Genomic DNA, 23,723 nt, shown 5'->3' with positions numbered 1-23,723 from the left:
ACATATTACAGGTTACATTTACTGGCAGTGAGAAATTAACAGAAAGCAGCTTTAATTGGATTTGCAGGCTGCAGGCAGACGGTGAGCAGGATGGCCCTGTAGCCTCTTCTGAGCTGTACCGACACGCTGCATATGGATATGAAGAGAAGACAGGCTGCAGGTGGTGCTTCCTTCAAAAACTCTCTTTGGAAAGTTTTGCATCTGTGATCCATCACGCATCGCAGATTAACTGAGGAGTTGATGGTGGGATCTGTTTTGTGGCGTTAAACTGCGGACATGGATGGGGCAAAGAAAGGTAGGGAATCGACAGCAGCACTGCAAAAATTTACACTCATGTAACACATAGTAAAATAACTGACTCGTAGAAATAGACCTATTTTGTCTGCTGCAAAAGATGTCAGTGCTGTTTAACACATCACAACATCTATAATGCAGTTTGTTTAAAGCATTTACTTTGAATTAAAGCGCACCTTGCATCATATTCAATGTTGTAAATATATAAGTGTATATCCATGTGCTTCTGTACACATGATTGTGAGCATTCCTCTGTAGTTTGTACGGGAGTGAAATAAAAAGTGTCCCCACACACAGGCTTATTATTCAGCAGGATGTGGTCAACAGGTGTTCCTTGGCTAAGTGCCACACTGCTCCCAATAAGGAAGTAGGTCACATCTGGTATAAGGGCCTTCAGGACACAATACCTGTCTGTCACTGCAGCTATAGTAAGATAATAAAATATGTGCTGATGTCAACAAAGCATCGAGATTTGTGACCAAACTAAATTGACATCCTTCTCTATTAACGGTGCAGTGCGCACATAGAAATGATTTTAATTTGGCAGGAGCTGGACCCATTTAGCTCTATAGAGGGCACCATTTTGGAACACCACGTCTTTACAATAGCCCACAACTGTACATCGTTTGAGTTTTGGTGCTAAATTTAGATTCTCCAACACATCTAGCTGCAACATGCAAATTCACCAATGCATGTGGCTATGTGTTACACACTGTAGCTTTTAAAGAAGACCTGAATCTAGAAAATAAGTTCAAAAACGTATGGAAATGTATCCTGACTTTTAGTTGGGTCATTTTCCTATAGACTTCTATTCAAGCGGACTTCTTTTTGCAACCTCCTGGTGTCTATACCTTATGTATGATAGTGATGAAACCAGTGCTTGTTTAGTTTATCGGTTTAATTCATTATTATGGTCCAGAGTAATCATTTCTCCAGGTGCATTATGTGACATTCAAGTTCACACATTTATGTCATGGACTGTGTGCTTGAAGTCTAAATCATTGTTGTAAATGTATAGGATAAACTAGAATGCAAGTCCAGTTTTTATTTTTTTTTTATTTTTGTTTTTTTAAATGTGGACTTAATATTTAAGTAAAAATAGCTAACATCTTGTGGTATCTTTTATTTACCGAAGATGTTCATAATTTTGTGTCTATTGATTTAGTAATACAACCCAAATTACTTATTACACACTTATTTTTCCTGGATATGAAGTGGGGTTGTAGATTTTACACCTACCAGAAGTTTCTTTGTTTTGGTTCACTTTAATTGTGTTTAGTGACAGGAATGGTGTCCACCAGTAGAACTGACCCACTATGTATGTCTGTAACCCCAGATTTATCATATATTCTCCACATTAGATTTAAATCCCAGTGTTCATGACTGTAACACCTGTATTAGTTTCATTCCTTCATTTTGTGTGTCCTTTTTTTTAACAGATGCCCCCCCTGGGGGCGATGCAGGCAAGTCAGACACCCTCGGGTCAACTGGCTCCTCCAGAAAACGAGGTGGGGGGGCCAAGAAGGCGATGCAGGCGAACAAGTCTGCCCTCCGGGCCCCCCGAGCTCTCTGCTGCCTCACCCTCAGCAACCCCATCCGTATGGCTGCACTGGCCCTAGTGGAGTGGAAATATCCTTTCATGGTGGGGGTGTCAGTGTATGTTTAAAAGCACAGTCCTGCTTGTGAAACCTGTAATGTGTTATTAAGTTATTGTTGGTGTTGATGTAACGCAGGGATTTTCCTGTACAGATGTACATCTGAGGCTTTTTAATATCCTTAACTTTAATTCTCAGGCCCTTTGATATTTTCATTCTACTTGCCATTTTTGCCAACTGTGTAGCCATGGGTGTAACCAAGCCATACCCAGACGATGACTCTAACGCTACCAATCACCAACTGGTAAGGTTCCATCAGAGAGATATATAATACAGTATTTTTTAGTAGTTTGTTTGGTGGTGGTGGTGGTTGTTGTTGTTGTTGTTGTTGTTGTTGTTGTTGTTGTTGTTGTTGTTGTTGTTGTTGTTTTGTGAGGGGCTTGGTAAACATATATCAGACCATGGTACACTGAGATATAACAGAAGAAAACAGTTAGTTGAGATTCTGAATAATACACTGAAATTAATCATCAGGTTCTTTTATTAATAATAAATAATATTAATAATAACTTCATTTATATAGCACTTTTGTTCGCATCATTTTCTGAAGAAGAATTAAAGTAAGGGTGATTTAAACCAAACAAGCAGCTGACTAAAAAACTGGCTAAAGAGAGTACAGTACAGTGATAAAAAAAAACCTCAATCTATATACTCCACAAGAATAATGATCCAATCTAACCTACACTCAAAAATAACTTATCTAAAGGATCCTGTTTATGTAACATCACAGTCAGAGTGTCCCTCACAAAGTGAATGGAAGTTGAATACATAGATGAAAAAAATAAATGACTGCAGATCAATTTTATATACTTATATACTCAATCATTGGAGATACAGCATTTTATTGAAACCATCTGTTGTGATTTCGTCACAATTAGCTCACTTATTTCCTATAATATCTACATTCCTGCTGTCCAAGGCAGGTTTACTGGTGAAGGTGGCAACAATAACTGAGAAAGAAATCGTGTTCTGTTGGATTGTAAAGGTATTAGAGGGCAAACGTTACACTGTGACCTTAGCTATGTGACCCTGTCAGGGATCATGACATGACTTAAACACCAACCATCTGCCTCATCTCACTTCCCCTGTCTCTATGTTGCCCTGTTTCTTCTTTTTTCATTTGTGATAATTTTTCTTTGCAAATTATGTGATATCCAATTTTTTTTCATAAAAACAATATTTTTAATATTATTATATTGCTCTGAAAGGTCATGATGTAGTTCGCAAACTCAAAGGAATCAGAATGGAAAGATTTGATGTGATTTTAGCTAAAGCAGTAGCTCAGAACACATACCACGCAATAAGGGACCTTACTCTTGGTTTCAGTCTGACCCTTTGCTGCATTTATTCCTCTTTTATTTCCTGCTTTCAATAGCAAGACTATTAAATCAAACAAAAATAACAACAAAAAAATGAATGAACACTTTAAAATGTATAGTAGCAGGGACACAGACACAAAGAGTTGCAGCAGGATAGATGTAAGTAGATCCCTTTATTGGATTTCACAGAGGGGCTAAGCTGACGGTTTAAGATTCACTTCCTTACAGAGACCTACTCACTTCATACCATCGATTTGGATCATGTTATTATGATCAATATAGTTTTCTTCTTACACCCTTATTTTACGTCCAGCCTCATCATGCATGAATTGATGTAGGTTAGTAATAATTAGACACTCACGGCTGCCGAAAAGGGATTAAGCGATGAGACTTAAGCTTGTGTCAGGCACTGGGTTAAGAGGTTAGAGTGTGACTGCAAAAATACCATAATAACAACAAATGTGACGTAGCAGGAAAAAGACAATTAATGACACTCATTGGTGTCTGGAGTCAGGGGCTTTGCAACAGTTTACCCAGAGGAGATCTGAATGTTAGAGCCAGGTCCTACTTACTATGATCCAGGTCCACAAGAGCCACCTCGATTTATCAGCATGTGCATATTTATGCCCAAGGTTCCTTTAGTGCTCTTTAGTGCTGAGTTTACACATATGCTGACCTCCTCTTAATACCTCAGGCAAGTTTCCATAGCATGTCCTTTGTTCTCATTTGACCTAAACAACAGCCAACTGGACTGGAAAGTGTTATACTGTGATGCTATGCAGTCCATGCAAGAACTGGCGGTGAAGCCTGCAGTCGTCCAGTATGTTCTACGCAGTCAACTGTGGAAATAGCCAGATGGGGCGGACAGAATTTGCGATGCATGGACTCTCAATGTCTCTTTTGTGAAAGTTATTGGAAAGTTTCTGTCTTTATTTTAATATGACATTTCCTTCAATATTCCTCCGTCATTATTCCTCTCAGACACACTAACATTTAAAAAAAGGTCGTTGCTGCTGCATAATTGCATCCCAATGTCACAAATTATTTTCTTCACAGGAACAAGTTGAATACGTCTTCCTCGTCATCTTCACCATCGAGACCTTCACTAAAATTCTTGCCTACGGTTTGGTCATGCACCCCAGCGCCTACATACGCAGCGGATGGAACTTGCTCGATTTCGTTATCGTCATCGTCGGGTATCGTTTAGTCCTTGTTTTCTTTATTTCATGTAACTAGGAAGTCAAATAGAGATTAGAATTGATTTTGTGTGACTTAGTCAGTTGTGTCTTTCATGGTGAAGTGCAGCAGTTGTGTGTGTGCATACGCAGGTTGTTCAGTGTCATAGCAGAGGCCATGACAGATCATAAGCCAGGAGAGGCCCATCATGCTGCAGGAAAACCTGGAGGCCTGGATGTCAAAGCGCTCAGAGCGTTCAGGGTGTTGCGGCCACTTCGACTTGTATCTGGTGTACCAAGTGCGTTTATCGTTTGTTTGTTGAGTGTTTGCGTTCAGACGCTTCCTCCCATATGCACCACTTTAAAGTCTGTGTGTTTTGTCTCATCAGGCTTACAGATTGTGTTGAACTCCATCATGAAAGCCATGGTGCCCCTTCTCCACATTGGCATGTTGGTCATGTTCGTCATCATCATCTACGCCATCATCGGCTTGGAGCTCTTCATCGGCAGGATGCACAAGACGTGTCACTTCACCACCACAGGTCTGTGCTCTCTGAACCTTTAAGATCCAGTCAGTGTGTGGAAATATCTGAAACACTTTGTAACATTATATTTTTGTTATTTTTATTATATAATAGTGAGAATGCAGATTGTAACAAACACTTCCTTCTTTTCCATGCATGTTTGAGAACAAAGACCCTTGCCTAAGGGTCTTTTGCTTATTCTAAGTTTAAGAAAGCCAAAAATATTAAAGTAAATTACATTATTAATTCACAGTAAATTAATGTGAATTAATTCACAGTAAATTAATGTGAATTAATTTACATTATTTCACAGCAGCCATTTTGACATGTCACGTCAGTTAATTGGATCTCTATCACCTATGCTTTTCTCTGTAAAAATGTCAAAATGGCTGCTTCCAAAAGGACTGTTGTCATTGTTTGATCTGTCACACACTGAAGGCAGGGGCCAGTAGGAACTGATCGAACTAGCAGTATTTAATATTGCATCTTTGTATGATTATCACTGACATCATTTTATACAAAATGCTGTTGTGAGACATGTTAAGCGGCCAACTTTGAACCTATGGGTAGTTTATTCAATTTCTGGCAATGAATCCTCCTAAATGCTCCTAAATGCTCCTAGTTTTTATGCTTATGGCTTTCTCCTTAACCTCCTATTCTCTGCTCCAGGTCTCATAGTGGAGGACGACCCCTCACCCTGTGCTTTTGCCGGTTCCGGCCGCTTTTGCGTGGACAACGGGACTGAGTGCAGGGGCAAGTGGGAGGGTCCCAACGGCGGCATCACAAACTTTGACAACATCTTCTTTGCCATTCTGACAGTTTTCCAGTGCATCACGATGGAGGGCTGGACAGATGTTCTCTACTGGGTAAACAAACGTGCTGCTCAATCCCTTTGCAGTTTATTTGCCAAGTCTGAACTTTAAGTACAACACTCTGTGTCTCTGCACAGATGAATGACGCCATTGGTTTTGAAATTCCATGGGTTTACTTTGTGTCTCTCGTCATCTTTGGATCGTTTTTCATCATCAATCTTGTATTGGGTGTGTTGAGCGGGTGAGCGATCAATCACTGCACTGCAAACCTCAATTTCCTGTCACACTTGTTATTTTATAAAAGACAAATCCCCTGATTTTCTGTGTGTGTGTGTGTGTGTGTGTGTGTGTGTGTGTGTGTGTATACACAGAGAGTTCTCCAAAGAAAGAGAAAAAGCTGTGGCACGTGGCGAGCTGCAGAAGGCACAGGAGAGCAAACAGATGGAGGAAGACATGATTGGCTACATGGACTGGCTCATAGAGGCTGAGGATGTGGACGAGGAAGGAAACAAACGTTAGTCAAATTTCCACGGATGTACACACAGTCAGGTCCAAGCAACACTTATAACACTAATTGTGAAACCAAATATTGTCATTAAAGGTGCTGCGATTGCAAAGAAAAAGATGATGAAGAAGTTTGGCTGGTACAAACACAGTGAGGATGGTGGAGGTATATGTCAGCTCTCTCTGTCTAGTATTGTCTTCATCATTATGATCGGATTTTTCTCTAACTGTGCTTGTTCCTGTGGTCTCAGCCGAGTCAGACTCAGATGATGACATAGCTTACCTCGACGATGACAGTGGCTTCTGTGCATCCCTCATGTAAGTAAAGTAGCAGCAATCGTTTTTATTTATTATTAACACACTGGAGAATTGCATCATTTTGTGCTGATTTCTCTTTCTCCGTCTTGTTTTGTCAGGGCAAAGATGATGGCTAATAGCTTCTGGTAAGATTTTCAATATTACACACTGTGTACATGACCAAAGCCAAAATCAGTGCTGTTGTTGAGCTGATGTCATAAATAATTTTTTCCCACATCCTTAAAACACACAAATACAATTTTGATTGTATTTGTAATATGTACTAAGTAGTTAAACCTGACAATGTGGAGGACAATAGAAGGAAAGAAGGTCTAAAAGGTCCTGGAGGACGGATCAAGGACACACAAGCAATTCTTGAATATGTGGATCATTGTTTTTTGTTCTTATTTTTAAGCCATTGTACACGTATACAAATACACTGGACCTTTAAACCTTTATGATACTGTTAATGTGCTCAGTCACGTCTTTCTTAACACAGTGTCATGTCCACTCTCTGTTTAGTGACCAGTTGTGTCAGCTGAATCACAATTTTAGGAAGAACTGCCGTGTTGCTGCTAAAACCACAAACTTTTACTGGTTGGTTCTCCTGCTGGTGTTCCTCAACACTGTGGCCAGTGCTTCTGAGCATTACGGACAGCCAAAGTGGCTCACAGAAATGCAAGGTAGGAGCACTCACCTCCTTTTCAACTTAACCTTTGCTGATTTCCCCCCCCTTTGCTCAGATTACGGGCCGTGGAAACATGACTCCCTCTTCTCCTTTTCTTCCGGCAGAGCGAGCCAACAAGATCCTGTTGCTGCTGTTCACTCTGGAGATGCTGATGAAGATGTACGCCTTTGGTCTGCAGATCTATTTTATGGCGCTTTTCAACCGTTTCGATTGCTTTGTGGTGTGCGGCGGCATCCTGGAGACTCTGCTCGTCGAGATGGATGCCATCCCGCCCATCGGCATCTCTGTGCTGCGGTGCATCCGACTGCTCAGGATATTTAAAATGACTCGGTAACTAATGACAGGGCTCCACAAATCAATCAACTCCAGCCCTGACCCATCCTGTGTGTATTTCCTGAACTATTATCTGTACTTTCCTCTTGTTTCCAGACACTGGGCTGCTTTGTCTGACCTGGTCAACTCACTACTTAACTCTATGAAAGCTATTTGCTCCCTTCTTCTCCTGCTCTTCCTCTTCCTCATCATCTTTGCCTTGCTGGGAATGCAGTTGTTTGGAGGCAAATTCAACTTTGATGAGATGCAGATGAAGAGAAGCACCTTTGATTCGTTTCCTCAGGCTCTGCTCACCTGTTTCCAGGTGTGATGTTTCACACGCTTTTCACTTTTCAATAATACTGTACAGCATTTACTGTGGTATGAATTACAACTGTGTGACTCAACCTGTGTCTCTGACGCTCTGTCTTTGTAGATTCTCACTGGAGAGGACTGGAATGCCGTGATGTACGACGGCATCATGGCCTATGGAGGACCCATCTTCCCCAACATGGTGGTGTGCATGTACTTTGTCATCCTTTTTGTCTGTGGCAACTGTATCCTTTTTTTCAGCAAGTGGTCAACAAACCAACAATGCTTGAAAATTGATTTTTTTGTTCAGTTTCTTGTTGTTGTTGTTGTTGTTTTACACTTTTGGAAATTCACCAAAAAGAGAGTGAGAGTCATCGTTATACGTACTGTATGTGGATATTATGTTCTGTCTTTTGATTCCCAGTGGATCAAATATGACTCCTTCATTTCTTGAGATTAGACATTCTGCTCAACGTCTTCTTGGCTATCGCTGTGGACAACTTGGCAGGAGGTGGCGGGAAGAAAGACGTGGAGTAAGTTTGATACAAAAGGTGGTAATAAGTGAGACGCTACATAAAATGTTTATATTTCAAAGCAATTCATAAAAATGTTATCGTACTCTCCTGAATGAATCCTGACATTCATTATTTCAGAGAGAAAAAGGAAGAAGAGGAAGAGTGGGACGATGATGAAGAGAAAGAGGATGAAGACACAGGGGTAATAATGTTTTCCTGTTTTTTTTTTTGGGGGGGGGGGGGTTGTTTTTACTGAGTCATCAAAGTTAATGAAGGCTGATTGTGTATTTTTGTCTGTAGAATGATGAGGACGACTGGCAGGAAAATGAGGAACTGAGAGCCATTGAGGGACTTGAAGGTGACTGTGATGGACGCCATTAGCCTGAAGGAGGAACACGTGACATGCAAATTAACACGCATACCTTTTTTTGCTCTGTATTTTATTGTAGGAGTGGCTCCATTAAAGCCAGATTTCTCAGGGCCCAAAGAGAAGATCGTGCCGATTCCTGACGGAAGCTCATTCTTCATTCTTGGAAAGAAAAACTGGTATTTTGAGAATGGACACTAGATTTGATCATTCACACTCAACCCAGTGATATTATAGTTATATAATAGTCTTACTTCTAACTAATTTAGCATTAAGATGTGTAATATGTCTTCATGTAAAACCACTTGTGTAAAAACCACCTTTCTTATTGTGTGTGTTTAATTCCCTTGCATTTCTCAGTTTGCGAGTTGCCTGCCACAACCTCATCCATCACCCCTACTTCACCAACTTCATCCTCATCTTCATCATCTTCAGTAGTATTTCCCTGGCTGCTGAGGATCCAATCAAATCCCACTCATTCAGAAATATTGTAAGAACAACCACATCAGAGCTTCATCAGTAGCTCCTCTTGCAATCGTCTCACCTGCCCTCATACTGATTTCTCGTTTCCTCAGGTGCTCGGTTATGCCGATTATGTGTTCACATCCGTTTTCACGGTGGAGATTGTACTAAAGGTGATGGTTACAGTGGAGAGCGATGATGTGCATAAACCTGTGTCATTTGACAATGTTAATGCTCAGTGTCTTTCACCTCCTCTCTCATGTCTAGATGACAGTGTACGGAGCATTTCTGCACACCGGCTCCTTCTGTAGAAACGCCTTCAACCTCCTCGACCTGCTGGTTGTCAGTGTGTCGTTAACGTCTTTCTTCCTGCAGTGAGTAGATTTGTGTCTAACTCAAACTTTTATAATGAACTTAAAGCGTTATACAAACGTATGAAGCTCATTAAATGTGTTAGCTAATAAGGGATGGAGAAGAGGTGAGATTTAATAAGTTCAAAACTTCTCCCCACTCCTTTTGAACATTTATTTCATTAATTTCAGTCTTATTACTATGCCTTTCTTTGTCAATTATGTTTGTCTGTTTTATTTTACGTAAAACCACTCATCAATCATAAAAACTGAACACTTTGCATTATCCAGTGAGACCTGCTCTTGTTTTAGACATCGTAGTACAATACAAAACATCACAATGCGACACGATACAATATGATATTATTTGTTTTGGGCTCAGTGGTGCTGCATACATCACAAGCAATAAATATAAGCTACACATATCACAAACATATTAAGTAAAGTAACATTGCACAGAAATGAACAGCATAATGTACAGACGGATAATAATAATAACTTTATTTGTATAGCACCTTTCATACAAGGATTCCTTTTAGTGTTTCACAATAAAAGGAAATTGAATTTAAAAAGAAAAGAGATGCAAATACAACAATAAAAGGCTCGAGTCAAGAGGTTAAAACCCTGTTTTAACTTTAAAATTAACCAAAAAACAGCAAATAAAACACAACACAGGGTGGGATGAAAAGGAGTTATTAGAAGGCTTGAGTAAAAAGATAGTTTTTAAAAAACATCTAGTGAGCTGGCTTCACGGATATCTAAAGATAGTGTCTTCCAAAGTTTAGGAGCGTTCTTTATGATTTTTGGCAAAACCTTATCCAAAATGCTGAAAGAAGAACAGCACAAATTTGTGTTCCCTATAACTTTCACGGCGGACAAGTCGAGTTCATTATTATTACTTTATTTTTATTAGTTCATTGGTTCTTTATTACTAATTATTACAAATTCTCTAAATGCTTTTTGCTCCCAGTTCAAGTGCGATCTCTGTGGTGAAGATTCTCCGCGTGCTCCGTGTGCTCAGGCCTCTTCGAGCCATCAACAGAGCTAAAGGCCTCAAGGTGAATTCATTTTTATCTTTCATCATATGAAAGTGGGCATATCGTACTGTATAGTTACTGTAGTTATTGCCATTTCTGTGGCTGATCAGTGTGTGTAAAGTTATCTTACGGCTGCATTATGTTCAACAGAATGTGGTGCAGTGTGTGTTTGTGGCGATCCGCACCATCGGTAACATCCTGATCGTCACAACGCTCCTTCAGTTCATGTTTGCGTGTATCGGAGTGCAGCTCTTCAAGGTAGATTTTCATGCTGGTTTTTTTGTCTCTCTTGTATGTGTTTTTTTTTATTAACATAAATCACAAGGAAATTGCCTACTGGGCTTTTTTTAATGGTTTACTTTTTGTGTTTCTTGTTACAGGGCAGATTCTACAGCTGCACAGATGAAGCCAAACACACTCCAGACGAGTGCAAGTCAGTTTTATTCTATTGTTTCTCAATATATATACATAAAGACCCTTAAAAAACCCTTAACATGCTCTGTGTGTGTTCTAAAACAACGTGTGCGTGTGTGTGTTGATTTTAGAGGAACATATGTCGTCTATAAAGACGGGGACATGAACCACCCCATGGTGAGAGAGAGGATTTGGCAAAACAGCGACTTTAACTTTGACAATGTGCTGAACGGCATGTTGGCTTTATTCACCGTGTCGACGTTTGAAGGCTGGCCACTGTAAGTCGCAACGTTTGCAAAGTTTTTACTTAAAAGCATAAGATACAAGTGGTTTTAAAAAAAGAAGCAAAAAAAGCCCAGATGTTGCACACTTTTAAAAAGGCTAAATGTAAATATAAATTTCTATTGGTTTATTATTCTTGTCTTTCTAATTTTGTACATCTTATTTTATACTTTGCACAACAATTTTGTTCTAATTTATTCTATTGTGTTCTTTTTTTTATTTTTATTCTCTGTCCTTTAAGTGTTGCAACATGTGGATTTCCACAATGTGGGATCAATAAAATCTTATATAATTTAAATAGGGCAAAGTAAAAGCTAAAATAGCTAGATACAGTATTTTGTAAAATGATCATGTATGGGAATCAGAATCAGGTTTATTGCCGAGTATATTTTTATACGTGCATTATCTTATCTTATCTCATCTTATCTCATCTTATCTTATCTTTCACATAAGGGATTTGCTTTGGTGTTTGATTGAAAAATGTGGAGAAAGATAATGCAAATTTAAATTGAATCAAAAAGCAAGTACAAGAATGTGAACAAAGATGAGACATTAAAGTACAGGTCAACAAAAAAGCAAATTGATATGTAATACAGCTATAACAGTAAACAGTACACAATTAAATGAAAAAAACCCGAAAATATACAGTATATAAAACATACAGAATATGTGCAATTCCACTGCAAGTTAAAGAACTGTACAGATAGTGCAGAGGGGAAAACCCAGTTGTGCAAAAATAGTGTGTGTGTTTTGCTTTTTTTTTATCCAGGAAATGGTTGTCTCACCTTTATTTATTTTATTCACATACATACAGGCTCCTTTACCGGGCTGTGGATGCCAATGCCATAAACCGTGGACCCATTTACAACTACCGAGTAGAAATCTCCATCTTTTTCATCATCTACATCATCATCATCGCCTTCTTCATGATGAACATTTTTGTGGGTTTCGTCATCATCACGTTCCGAGAGCAGGGAGAGGCCGAGTTTAAAAACTGTGAACTCAACAAAAATCAAGTTAGTTTGACTTAGTTTGACTAGAGTATTTGTATCATTGTCCTGTTGTGAATAACGTTCGCTCCTCTTTTACCCCGTGCAGCGCCAGTGTGTGTACTACGCACTGAAAGCTCAACCCATAAAGATTTACATTCCCAAAAACCCATCACAGCTCAAATTCTGGAGAATTATCAACTCCAGCCAGTTTGAATATTTGATGTTTGTGCTAATTCTGGGAAACACTCTCACTCTGGCTATTCAGGTACCTCCTCACACAGACCACTCAAAAATATACAGTAAATATAGTATTTTAAACATTATAATACATCTGTTTGCACTTGTGTCCCTCAGCATTACGAGCAGTCTAAAAATTTTACCTCCATCATGGACATCCTCAACATGATCTTCACTGTGGTTTTCACCATCGAGATGATCATCAAGTTGCTGGCTCTGCGGGCTCATGTGAGGCTTTTGCACGTTTCATAATACCGACAGCCGCCACTGTATATTATTCACTTTAACTCTGATTATTCCTGCTTATGCAGCATTACTTCATCGACCCGTGGAATTCATTTGACGCTTTGATTGTTGTGGGGAGTGTGTTAGACATCGCAGTCTCAGAATTCAGTGTAAGTAAATGTGGCCTTGGAATAAGCGTGTTATATGTACTTAGAGTAAAACCAAAAAGAAGGAAAAAGGACATTTCACAGAGAGTGGAAAAGTGTACAGAGTTGTGCCAAAGTGTTTACATCATTTCTAGTTTGCATAGGCCTCTGTAGTTCCTTGATGCTCTTGGGAAAAGGACAGGTGAGCAGAGGATTCCTCTGTTTTGTTGCAATCTGCAGTCTCAGCAGTAGATGTCAGCTAGTTTGTTTATTTTGGTTGACACATATTAAACACATCTTATAAATGAAATAGCAGCATTCTGCACATAAAGAAATATGCCGTAAAGCTGTAGGCTGAAGCTCAGGCTTATGTTGCCTATACTAAGTACTTTAGTTACCTGTCAGCGTGTGACTTATAAAACAAAACCCTTATAATCAAAACAGGAAAAATACAATAGAATAAATAATAATAGAAGAATAAAATAAGATACAAAATTCTATTTAACTCCAAATTTGAATAATAACAAGTCAAAGAAGACTTCATAATAGTTACAGACCTTTTACAGAGTAATGCAAAATAAACATTCAAATTAATGGTGTATATAATGTGATCCTTATCTTATTGATTGCTCAAAAGAAACTTTACACAACAATCACAGTCACACTTTTTACCAATTCACTTGTAGACGCATTGATTCTTTTTTCACACGCTGGTCTGTGGTTCAGTGTTTTGCAGATTGAAGGAGCTGGCGATCGAACTAGCAACCAGAAATTAAGAACTGGCTAGTAGTTTGTTCCAGAATTATGGTTATAATAAATACATTGAACTTTCTTTGACTAGTTTTAGATCAATACATAATTTCTAAATCTTGTCTGCCATTCACATCACAGAATAAGCAATAATTGTGTTGGGATTTAAATGTTTGTGTCTGATCCTAATGATTTTTGTTTGAATGTCTTTCCTCCTTGTCTGTGTCCACTTGTTATTGCCCGACATGTTGATCCAGGGAGGAGGTCATGGCGAGGTGAGTCTCAGATGTGTTTTAGGCTTCATTCTTTTATTCTTCACACATGACACATGAAAACTGTATTTATTAACCCGTTGTTGTCTCTACACATTCTCCGTATAGGGTAAAGGAGAAAGTGGGAAAGTGTCCATTACGTTCTTCCGACTGTTCCGAGTCCTGAGGTTGGTCAAACTGCTCAGTAAAGGAGAAGGTATTCGAACGCTTCTCTGGACTTTTGTCAAGTCCCTCCAGGTCAGTGCAGCGCTGAGAAAATGATTCACAAAAAGTCTGAAAAAGAAAACCAAATAAAGGGTGGGTTTCAGTTTCTTGCCTTAAATCTTAATCCCAGTTTTCATCTGCAGGCTCTGCCTTATGTCGGTCTGCTCATCGCCATGATCTTTTTCATTTATGCTGTGATTGGTATGCAGGTGAGTGATCCAGGACTGGAAATGCACATTTTCACTACCTAAACCCTGATGAGACAAACAAAGAGTTTGCCTATAGTTCAATAAAGTTATCCTCCAGGTTGAACTGTCTGTCTCTCACCACATACACCATTCTGCTTGTAGACATTTGGGAGAGTGGCTGTTGATGACAACACAGAAATCAACAGAAACTGCAACTTCCAGACTTTCTTCATGGCTGTTCTGGTGCTTTTCAGGTGAGAGGTTTTTTTCAGGAAAGTGGCAGATGCTACTCTTGTTGCCAGGTTGTTTTTTAAACTCTTGTTTTTGAATGTATCAGATATACAACACAAATCCACATATTCTTTTTTTTAATGGAAGCAATTTCTCACCAGGAGTTCACCCTTTTTTGTATGTCCTTGTGTTATTTAAACACTGACTTGTACATGTTTGAACAGTGGCGTGCACAGACGAAAATTAAAATGGCACCTACTGCACATGCAGTATATAATTTCCCCCATTCTCACACACCTGTGTAAAGCCATACATTAATCTAAAACCAAGATGAAGTATTTACTAATTTACAAGGACAAATGACAGCAGTGCTTTGTCTCTGTCTTCCTTGAAGGTGTGCGACTGGAGAACAGTGGCAGGAGATCATGTTGGCAGCTCTGCCTGGAAGACGCTGTGACCCAGAGGCTGACATTGAACCCGGAGAGGAGTACTCCTGTGGAAGCAACTTGTCCTACGTCTACTTCATCAGCTTCTTCATGCTCTGTGCTTACCTGGTGAGTGCAGCTGAGGACAGCTACAAATCATTCTCAGATCATTTGCGGTAAAAACTATTCTCCTACTTTGACGCGAGTTAATAAAGCCTCTTGACTCTACGTTCAATTTAGGCATCATTGATTCACACTTGTGTTTTGCAGTTTATGAGGTGAGGTAGGATCAAAGTCAGATGAAAGTAGAGAGGATGGCATTACAACAGCAGCATTGCAGCAGTTTGAAAAGCTTACCCTGTCTTCTTCAATCCCCGGCTCTTTAACAGCCAAGGATTTTGTTAATCCAGACAGCATACCCAAATCACAAAATCCTCATTTTTGAATGTGCAAATATTTCTGTAAATGTTCAGTGACCTCAGTGCCATTTTAAGACATTAAACTTATTAAAATAAATTTGAGATAAGAACAAGGTCTAATGTCAAATATATATCCATGGTGTGTTTGTGTGTAAAGAGAGAAATACTCCCAGATCCCAGAATTCTTAAATTTTCATTCCAACAAAGACAAGCCCAAATGAACTTTAAATTTATGACCTCCCCTTTTGTTTTAACCTCAAACACCTCACACAGATTTAATTTCAACATAAGTCCACTGTGGACCTTTATCTGAGCCATTATTCATTTTCTCAGTCTAAGCTCTTGGTAATTAAAACCTGATTTACAACCACAGAGTCCTGGTTCATTTCCAGCCCTTCTCCGTATGTGTTTCATCTATGGAGTCTCCTTTTAGGTACTGCTGACATCCATCCGTGTGTTTATGGTCTTTGACATTTAGCAGAAACCCACTGAGTCACACACTGGACCTTTAAGTACTTTGAGGGGTCTTTGTGTATTTTTTTTGACATCTGCTCCTAAATCACACTTTATAAGTCCCAAACTCATGGCCTCTCTCTTTCTGTCCCTCTCTCTCTCTCTCAGATTATCAACTTGTTCATCGCTGTCATCATGGACAACTTTGAATACCTGACACGAGACTGGACTGTGCTGGGCACCCACCACCTGGACGAGTTCAAGAGAGTTTGGTCCGACTACGATCCAGAAGCCACGTACGACTCGTTCCTGTTTTTCTATTTTATTCTCCACTATATTGGCTGAGCTTCTACTTCAGGGTGTAGTCATCCACAAAGCATGGTGATTGGAGGAACTGTCTGAAAGGCGGAACCAGTTTTTGATTGACAGCATTGCAGAAGCATACTTGACAGCTGAGCCTCTTGTACCTCAGTCCATAGTTGCCAAGTCCGCTTGTTATAAGCGACTTTGGGCTTGTTTTTCTGTAAAGTAATTTACAAATATTGGTAGTCGCAAGTTGCAGGTTGGACTAAAGTGTAGTTGCATAATTTGGGCTTGTTCCCAGCTCCATGAGTTTGATAGTTTGTCTGCTTGTTGGATCCGTCCACTCCTCCCTTTCCCCATACACAGAGGTGACAGCAGAGTTTTTCCCACCCATGTATAAATAACTGGGCCTGAAATGAGTTTCCCCTCTTTCACACACCAGCACCCGCCACTGCAGTGCTCAGTAGCTGGATGTTGATTGATTTAAGAGCATGTGCATCAAGTTACATTCATTACTCCTCTCAATGTTTCCAAGAGATCCTCAGTTAATTGAATCACTCAGTTAATGACTGGCTTGTGTTTGTCCTGCAGCGGCCGTATTAAGCACATTGACGTCGTCACGATGTTGCGAAGGATTCAGCCACCTCTCGGTTTTGGAAAACTATGTCCTCATCGTGTTGCTTGCAAAGTAAGTCAACACAATAGTCAGACTTCACTGAAGGTTTCTTGAACATGGACGCACAGATCTCACTCCGTCTGCCTCATCTCGTCCTCTCAGAGGCTCGTTTCCATGAATGTCCCTCTGCACGGTGATGGGACAGTCACATTCAACGCTACTCTATTTGCTCTGGTGCGAACCTCGCTGAAGATCAAGACTGAAGGTGGCCAACACATGCAAACACAGAAACTCTGTCACATGTGATACTATCTTGCTGAGTGTGATTAGGTGGCTGTATTCCTTAAAGGATTTATTTGTGCCCCTCAGGTGCCATAGACCAGCAGAATGAAGAGCTAAAGCTGATTATTAAGAAGCTTTGGAAGCACACTAAGCCCAAGCTCATCGATGAAGTCATTCCTCCCCCTAGAGGTACTTTAGAAAATTACAAAGCTGTCAGCCATACTGGAAGAAAAGTAGAGATAAGAAAAGCAAACAAAAATTCTTCTATAAATGTATTTCTAATCATATCTATTGAGGTGAAAGAGGTAAGAGCACAGGAAATGAATCAGTTCTTAAAAATGTACTATTTCTTGCACAGAAGATGTTTGTTTGAATCTTATTATCAAGAGAATTGATTTTTAGTTTCTCCTTCTCAGAATTCTGAGTTTAAAGTTTAAAATGTATTTCCTCTGTGGCCCTAATCCTCTTCCCTATGCCTCCATCACTGACCACAGTGATGTCATTTCATTCTTCTTTTCTCACCGCAGGTGATGAGGTGACATGTGGGAAGGTTTACGCCAGTTTCTTGATCCAGGACTATTTCAAAAAGTTCCGCAAACGAAAGGAAAGGGAGAGAAAATCCAAAAGGAAGGACAAGATGGCTTCTCTCCAGGTGACTTTGAAGACTGATTTCAGTCAAACAAAAAAACTGCTTTGAGAAATTGAGTGTGAATATAGATTTTCCTTTTACATTGTTTGAAATGTGTTTGAAATTGTTTAAAACATCCACGTTGTTTATTTCAAATTTATACTCTTATGGCTTGAGATTTCAAGTTTCCACATCACTCTGTAAAGGTGCAAAAATGTGGATACATTTGAAAAAGTCCTTGTTCATGATTCTACAAGCAAAGGATTAACACATTTCAAAAGGAATATATGTAAAATATGTACAGCAGCGACTTTTAGAACGACGGCTATCCTTATTCAAAACACTAGATGGAGTTAATTGACAAAGTTTCCATAAAAACACTGAACCACACAGATGCACTTATACTGTGTTCTTGCTCATGTACATGCAGTACATACACAAACTGTTCCGCTGTCTGTTTTATTTATTATAAACACTGAACCTATTCTATTTATTGATGCATAAGAGCAACAGGCAGAGATTAAGACTGAAAGTGTGTCTGCTTTAGTGCAGCAGCAGATAATTACAGTTCTTATAAACACTGGCAATGTGTAAAACACAGAGGGAGAGAGGGAGTTACTTTTGGGGAGGAGCAACAGACAAAAACATCAAACCGAAACGTAAAGTTTGTGGTTTGTGAATACTTATTTACTGTTGTTTAACATTTTATCTAAATACATTAAAGTTCTTACACATAGCGCCTTTAACACTGAGGGGTATACGTATGTATATGTTTTCTCAGCAAGGGCTGCGGACGCTGCAAGACCTGGCTCCAGAGATGCGTCTGGCACTTGCCAATGACCTGGACGAAGAGGAGGGCGCAGAAACATTTGATGAGGTTTTCGACAGTGGGCCTGGGACCTCGGTGACCACCACGCCCGCCAGCACACCAATGCCTCCCATAGAGATGCTGGTGGAACAGACGAGTGTGATCGTCGAGCCAGAGCCCAAAAAATTCAACATGGGCGTGATCACAGAGCAGGTCATGGGTCGACAAGAGCACCAGAGACCAGGATCAGAGCTGGAAGCTGCAAGTGTTGTCATAAAGCAGCCTGTCAGGTCCAAGCCCCTGCCCACCAGGTGTGTTTCTCTCTTCTTTGCATGATATAAAAATTCACTTAAGTTTGTCCAAAGTCATAATGAGCTTCCTCTTTAACAGGGTGAACAGGGTGGACTCCCTCAGTGAGGTACCTGCTACTCCTCCTCCTCCTCCTCCACCACCACCACCTCCCCCAGAGACTCTGACAGCTGAAGAACCTGTGATGGCAGCTACAAGTGGAGCAGCCGAGCAGGTGTATATTGGTGAAGTTGATGCTTTGGGTCTGGCATCAGTCGACAGGTAAGATGCAAGAGCAACAGTGAGAACACAGCAGCAGTTTGTAATAAATGACTACAATAGGAAAAGTGTGACATTTTGCAAAAAAACCCACATAATTTTCCAGTTTGCAAGTTGTGGCCAACCAGGAAGTACAGTAAGAATATATTGAATAGCCACCAGGGGGCGAATCCTCTGATGAATGGAAGTCTATGGGAAAATTAGCCTGCGTCTCCCTTGATTTATAGCATTTTCCCCGAGGAGTTTATGGTCCCAGACACTCTTCTTTAATTGTACATGAGTTTTGTAAATTAATTCCCCTTTTTTAGAAACGATAAAGCACACGGCACATGTGAGTGTACGCCAGTGTGATTGACAGCTGGTATTGTCCAGATAGATAGATACTTTTTTGATCCCGAGGGAAATTCAAGCATCCAGTAGCACTTTACAGCAGCAGTGTAGGTTAGTCAGAAAGTAAACAAACAAGGCCTAACTGTTAGTAGGAGAAGTTTTAAAATAGCCTAAACATAAACTAGATAAAAAACATAATCATATGCTACATAAATATAGTAGAATGCAAAGAAGCAGTAAAAGTACAATAAAATACAATGCAAAGAGGCAGGTCTACCAGATTGACTGTATGAATTACAAATAAAAAAACGAATTATTTTATTTATTAGCCTACATTTTTTTAAGTATATAAGAGATTTAATAAACACATGAGACAGCTACAGGTAAAGACGGGTCTTCATTTTAATTCTCCTCAGACAAGGCTGAACATGCATCTTTGGGGCCCCCTAGTGGCTCAGGGGCCCATATGCATTTAGCCGGGTTTATTAAGATTCATTTTGGGTAACCACGTAAATTAGCTCAGTTGCTTTCAGCCTTTAAGAATGATTAAATAACAGAATCTGTGATTCATTTATAAAACATATAGTTCTTGGAAACGGCTATTTTATCTATTTTATCTTATATATCTAATTGTAGGTGTTACAGAAATGGCAGTAAAAATAAATAGAAGCTCTACAAAGTGTCAAAAAGCTCATGATGGAATCTTGACATTTGCAGATACGTGTATCCAGAAGCTGTCTCTCCTGTACCAACTGAGACGGGCTACAATGGACAGAGTTTGGAAAGAGCGAACAGCATCGGGGAAATACCTTATGACACTTACGATGTGAACGACTTCAACGGTTACAGTGACACAAACGCGAATGGTGGGAGTGTCGCCACAAGCCCCACCCCCTATTCCACAAACGGATATAACGGGAGCGACTATGGCGGCTACAGTGATTACAACGGCAGCGTCATCAGCGCCAACGGTAACGGAAGTGCAGTGAATGGCTACAACGATAATGGCAGCAGCGTGAGAGGTTACGCTGGGAATGACTACAGTGCAAATGAAAACGGCGGCTCACAGTTTGTCAGGAGGCGGCTCCTTCCTGCCGTACCCAGAGGTGAGAAACCTATGTGTTACTTAATGGTAATTGCAAGTTAAACTAATAATAAATGGCCCTCACAACAGCTTCAGGTTTTACTCTAGATTCTAAGGTTGCAAAAACCAAGGAATTACTATTTCAAAGCAGTTGTACACTCATACAAATTCAACTTGTGCCAATAAAAAATCCCAAATGTTACATAGTGGATCTTTAAGAAAGCATGTGTTCCAAAGAGTTTTAAGGATGTGGCTTTTTAGCAGGCAGAAAATGTCTAAAAACAATGCAAAAGATTGTTGTATTATGATAATTATAATATAAATATAATGTGGATTAATCACAAATGATAAATTCAATAAATTGCACAGGTAGTTTGGGTGGAAGTGTTTTATCCGCTTGCACATACTTGAAATATTGTTTTTTGTTCTAATGGTTACTTTTGCCCTCCCCCAATTTGTGTTGAAAAGTAAAAACGTACCTATGCTGACCTACTTCCCTAACACCATCTTGCTTATCGTTTCAGGCCGTAAACCTACCTTCAACTTCCAGTGTTTGAGACCTCAGAGCAGTGTGGACGACGTCCCCATCCCAGGAAACTACTGTGGGAACTCATCACCATCCAGATCCCGTCTACAGGTTAAAAACCCAGGACCTACACGTTCTCCAAATTTTTCTCTTTCACCCTTCTCATCCAGTCTCCCCTCACTCTTCTCCTGCTCTTACCTCTTTCTTGTGTCAGGCGCAGCACAGCCTGGACTCTCGTCCCAGCAGTGTGTCCTCCATCTCGTCCGTCTCCTGGACACACACAGCAGCAGCTGGCACCACTCCCGTACAGGGAATAATTTCCCCCTCGGGGCGCAGGGGCAAGCTCATCTACAGTCCTATGATCCTGGTGGACGAAGCTGCCGGCACCAGCCAGCCACTGTGGGGCGATGGCTCTGCCAGCCTCCCGGCGGGAAGCCGTCCTGGATGGTACCCGAGTCAGGCCAGGAACTTCAGCAGCATGAGGATGCCACCGGTCAACCAGGGCTTCGTGAACAAAGGCAGCGCAGACAGTCTGGTTGAGTCGGTGAGTCAACATCATGTACAACTTATATATATATATATATATATATATATATATATATATATATATATATAAACATCCACTTAATCATTTTTACTGTAATTCAGGGCAGTTTGTGCAGATATTTAACAGATTTATAGATGGGTTAAATGACAGAAATTGAATATAGTACCATAGGTAGGTTTTTTTGTAAATAAAAATAAAATTGTTTTGCATTCATAGCCCTTGAACAACCTTTTAATACGTAATTTAAGCAAGGGCATTGCCTTACCATTTTTCTGCAGCAGCCTTAATGGACATTTTTTGAGTACAAGCAGAGGTGGAAAGAGTACTGAAATATTCTACTCCAGTAAAAGTACCACTATTTTGATACAGTTTTACTTTTACATCTACTAAAGTACTGGTCTAAAAGTGTACTCAAGTTTGTTTAAAATGTACTCAAAGTAAGTTACTTTTTTAACAAGGTTGGGGTTCTTTCTTGTGTCGTGCAAAAAGGACAAGCAGACACAAATCTCACATAAAAAATTTTAATTAAAGGCAAACCTTTGCAAATTAAATTGCTGGCAAAATAAAATATGTCAACTCATGATGTGTCAGTCAAAATGGGTCAAAGGTCAAAGGACAAATGCTTCAACTTTCTCACTCAATCAAGGACCTTAATTAGCACCAATTCACCTATCCACCTATCCTCATCATTCACCTGTCCTCATCATTCACCTGTCCTCTTCATTCACCTGTCCTATCATTCCCCTGTCCTCACCATTCACTGCCAAAGTTTCCAGAAATGTTGGCCTGAATTTTTTTAAATTCAAGCCAACATTTCTTTACTCAGTATTGGATGTGATTTAAAATAGTATAGTAGAAAAAAGTATTGAAGTAAAAATGACTTTAAAAAGTACACAAAAAAAAACCTACACAATTATGGTAATGCAAGTAAATGTAATTCATCACTTTCCACCGCTGAGTATAAGTATGTACACAAGGAAGAAGAAGGAGGGAGTGGTAGAGAGAGTTGTAAGTAAATGTATATTATTTCTGGTACACAAAGGCCACTGTAGTTCCTTGACATGCTTGGGAATGCACCTGTTGTAACTGCAGTCTCATCATTAGATGGCACTAATTCACACACATTGGATCTTTGAAATGGTATACAACAGAGAAAATGTATATAAGGCTTTATTCGACAAAAATAACCGTTATGTTACGTGCACGTCTCATGCACAGAAGGAGTCACTAACAACATAATTACTGTCTTATATTTGTGTTTGTCTGCCTCTTTTTTTTGTCTTTTTCCCAATGTCAGATCTTGATCTCCGAGGGTCTGGGTATCTATGCCAGGGACCCGAAGTTTGTGAGCTTCGCCAAGAAGGAGATTGCCGACGCCTGTCACATGAGCCTGGACGAAATAGAGAGCGCCGCCACTGACCTGATAGTACGCGGAGCCAGCCAGTCCATCTCTCGCTTTGAGGAGGACCTCGCCGACGAGATGAACTGCGTGATTTCTTACTGAGATCAGCACAACAGATAGAAACTGTATGTTTTTGTCCTGTGTGGAGAAAAAGAAATGATGTGCTCTTGTTTGTGAATGCCAAAACACAAATGCACTTATTCTAAGAGCATGTCAGCATGTGGCAGGACTCAGCGAGGTTTCCTGTGAACACCATGACTGCGGTGTTTTGCAGAAGAGCCTGCTGTAAAATGACAAACCATCATCACTGTAACACATTGTATATTTTCTTTCCTTTTGTACCTTTTGTCATTGTCACTTCAAACAAGTAGGTTTTTTTTCAGATGTAATTCTAGCACCATATACACCAGCCTGTAAAGTCAGATTATCTTCTAATATTTATTAGATCGATAACAACTTTACACTTTGTTACAATGATGAGTTTGTGAGTGCCCAATTGCATTAGCTATTTGAGAGAAACATTCTATTATGATTTACTGAATATCCCCTAATATTAAGCACAGCAAAAAAAAATGTGTGTATATATATATCTTTTTGTCCAATGAGGTGTTGTATCCATTATGTATAAATAAAACAGGTTTTCTCTAATTGATTGTGAGCCCCAGAAGTAACCAAAATGTTTTCGGGTTGTAGATTATGAACCGAGGAAGAGATTATTAGATGTTAGTAGTGATTCATTTGAGCACATTTTGTTCATGAAATGTCACAA

General features: G+C 39.8%; 1 protein-coding gene across 1 annotated transcript; it reads left to right on the top strand.

Moving 5' to 3' along the window:
• The first annotated feature begins 49 nt into the window (after positions 1 to 49).
• On the top strand, positions 50 to 23,596 carry cacna1fa (calcium channel, voltage-dependent, L type, alpha 1F subunit a). Its single transcript, XM_058644040.1, has 47 exons — positions 50 to 295; positions 1,734 to 1,944; positions 2,088 to 2,193; positions 4,325 to 4,464; positions 4,597 to 4,742; positions 4,833 to 4,985; positions 5,637 to 5,833; positions 5,917 to 6,020; positions 6,151 to 6,293; positions 6,381 to 6,449; positions 6,535 to 6,601; positions 6,700 to 6,726; positions 7,103 to 7,263; positions 7,373 to 7,598; positions 7,698 to 7,905; positions 8,017 to 8,137; positions 8,353 to 8,425; positions 8,546 to 8,609; positions 8,708 to 8,765; positions 8,857 to 8,953; positions 9,135 to 9,264; positions 9,350 to 9,409; positions 9,504 to 9,610; positions 10,557 to 10,644; positions 10,774 to 10,881; positions 11,004 to 11,056; positions 11,169 to 11,315; positions 12,134 to 12,335; positions 12,418 to 12,576; positions 12,666 to 12,776; positions 12,860 to 12,943; positions 13,927 to 13,944; positions 14,050 to 14,178; positions 14,289 to 14,354; positions 14,496 to 14,587; positions 14,959 to 15,118; positions 16,030 to 16,157; positions 16,756 to 16,852; positions 16,943 to 17,045; positions 17,150 to 17,251; positions 17,590 to 17,714; positions 18,472 to 18,809; positions 18,889 to 19,068; positions 20,113 to 20,501; positions 21,004 to 21,116; positions 21,220 to 21,549; positions 22,850 to 23,596. The coding sequence occupies exons 1-47, from the start codon at positions 277 to 279 to the stop codon at positions 23,054 to 23,056; spliced, it is 6,216 nt and encodes a 2,071-aa protein (XP_058500023.1). The 5' UTR covers positions 50 to 276; the 3' UTR covers positions 23,057 to 23,596.
• Positions 23,597 to 23,723: the final 127 nt, after the last annotated feature.

The sequence above is a fragment of the Solea solea genome, chromosome 11, assembly GCF_958295425.1.
Source record: "Solea solea chromosome 11, fSolSol10.1, whole genome shotgun sequence".
Taxonomy (NCBI): domain Eukaryota; kingdom Metazoa; phylum Chordata; class Actinopteri; order Pleuronectiformes; family Soleidae; genus Solea; species Solea solea.
The sequence above is the reverse complement of the archived record's forward strand: the minus strand, read 5'-3'. Positions and strand labels throughout refer to the sequence as shown.

Bases quoted from the DNA above. Each gene is read 5' to 3' on its own strand.
- cacna1fa (XM_058644040.1), top strand. The intron at 9,265-9,349 runs GTAAGAACAACC...TCGTTTCCTCAG, and splicing joins CCCACTCATTCAGAAATATT to GTGCTCGGTTATGCCGATTA. The intron at 17,252-17,589 runs GTACTTTAGAAA...TTCTCACCGCAG, and splicing joins AGTCATTCCTCCCCCTAGAG to GTGATGAGGTGACATGTGGG.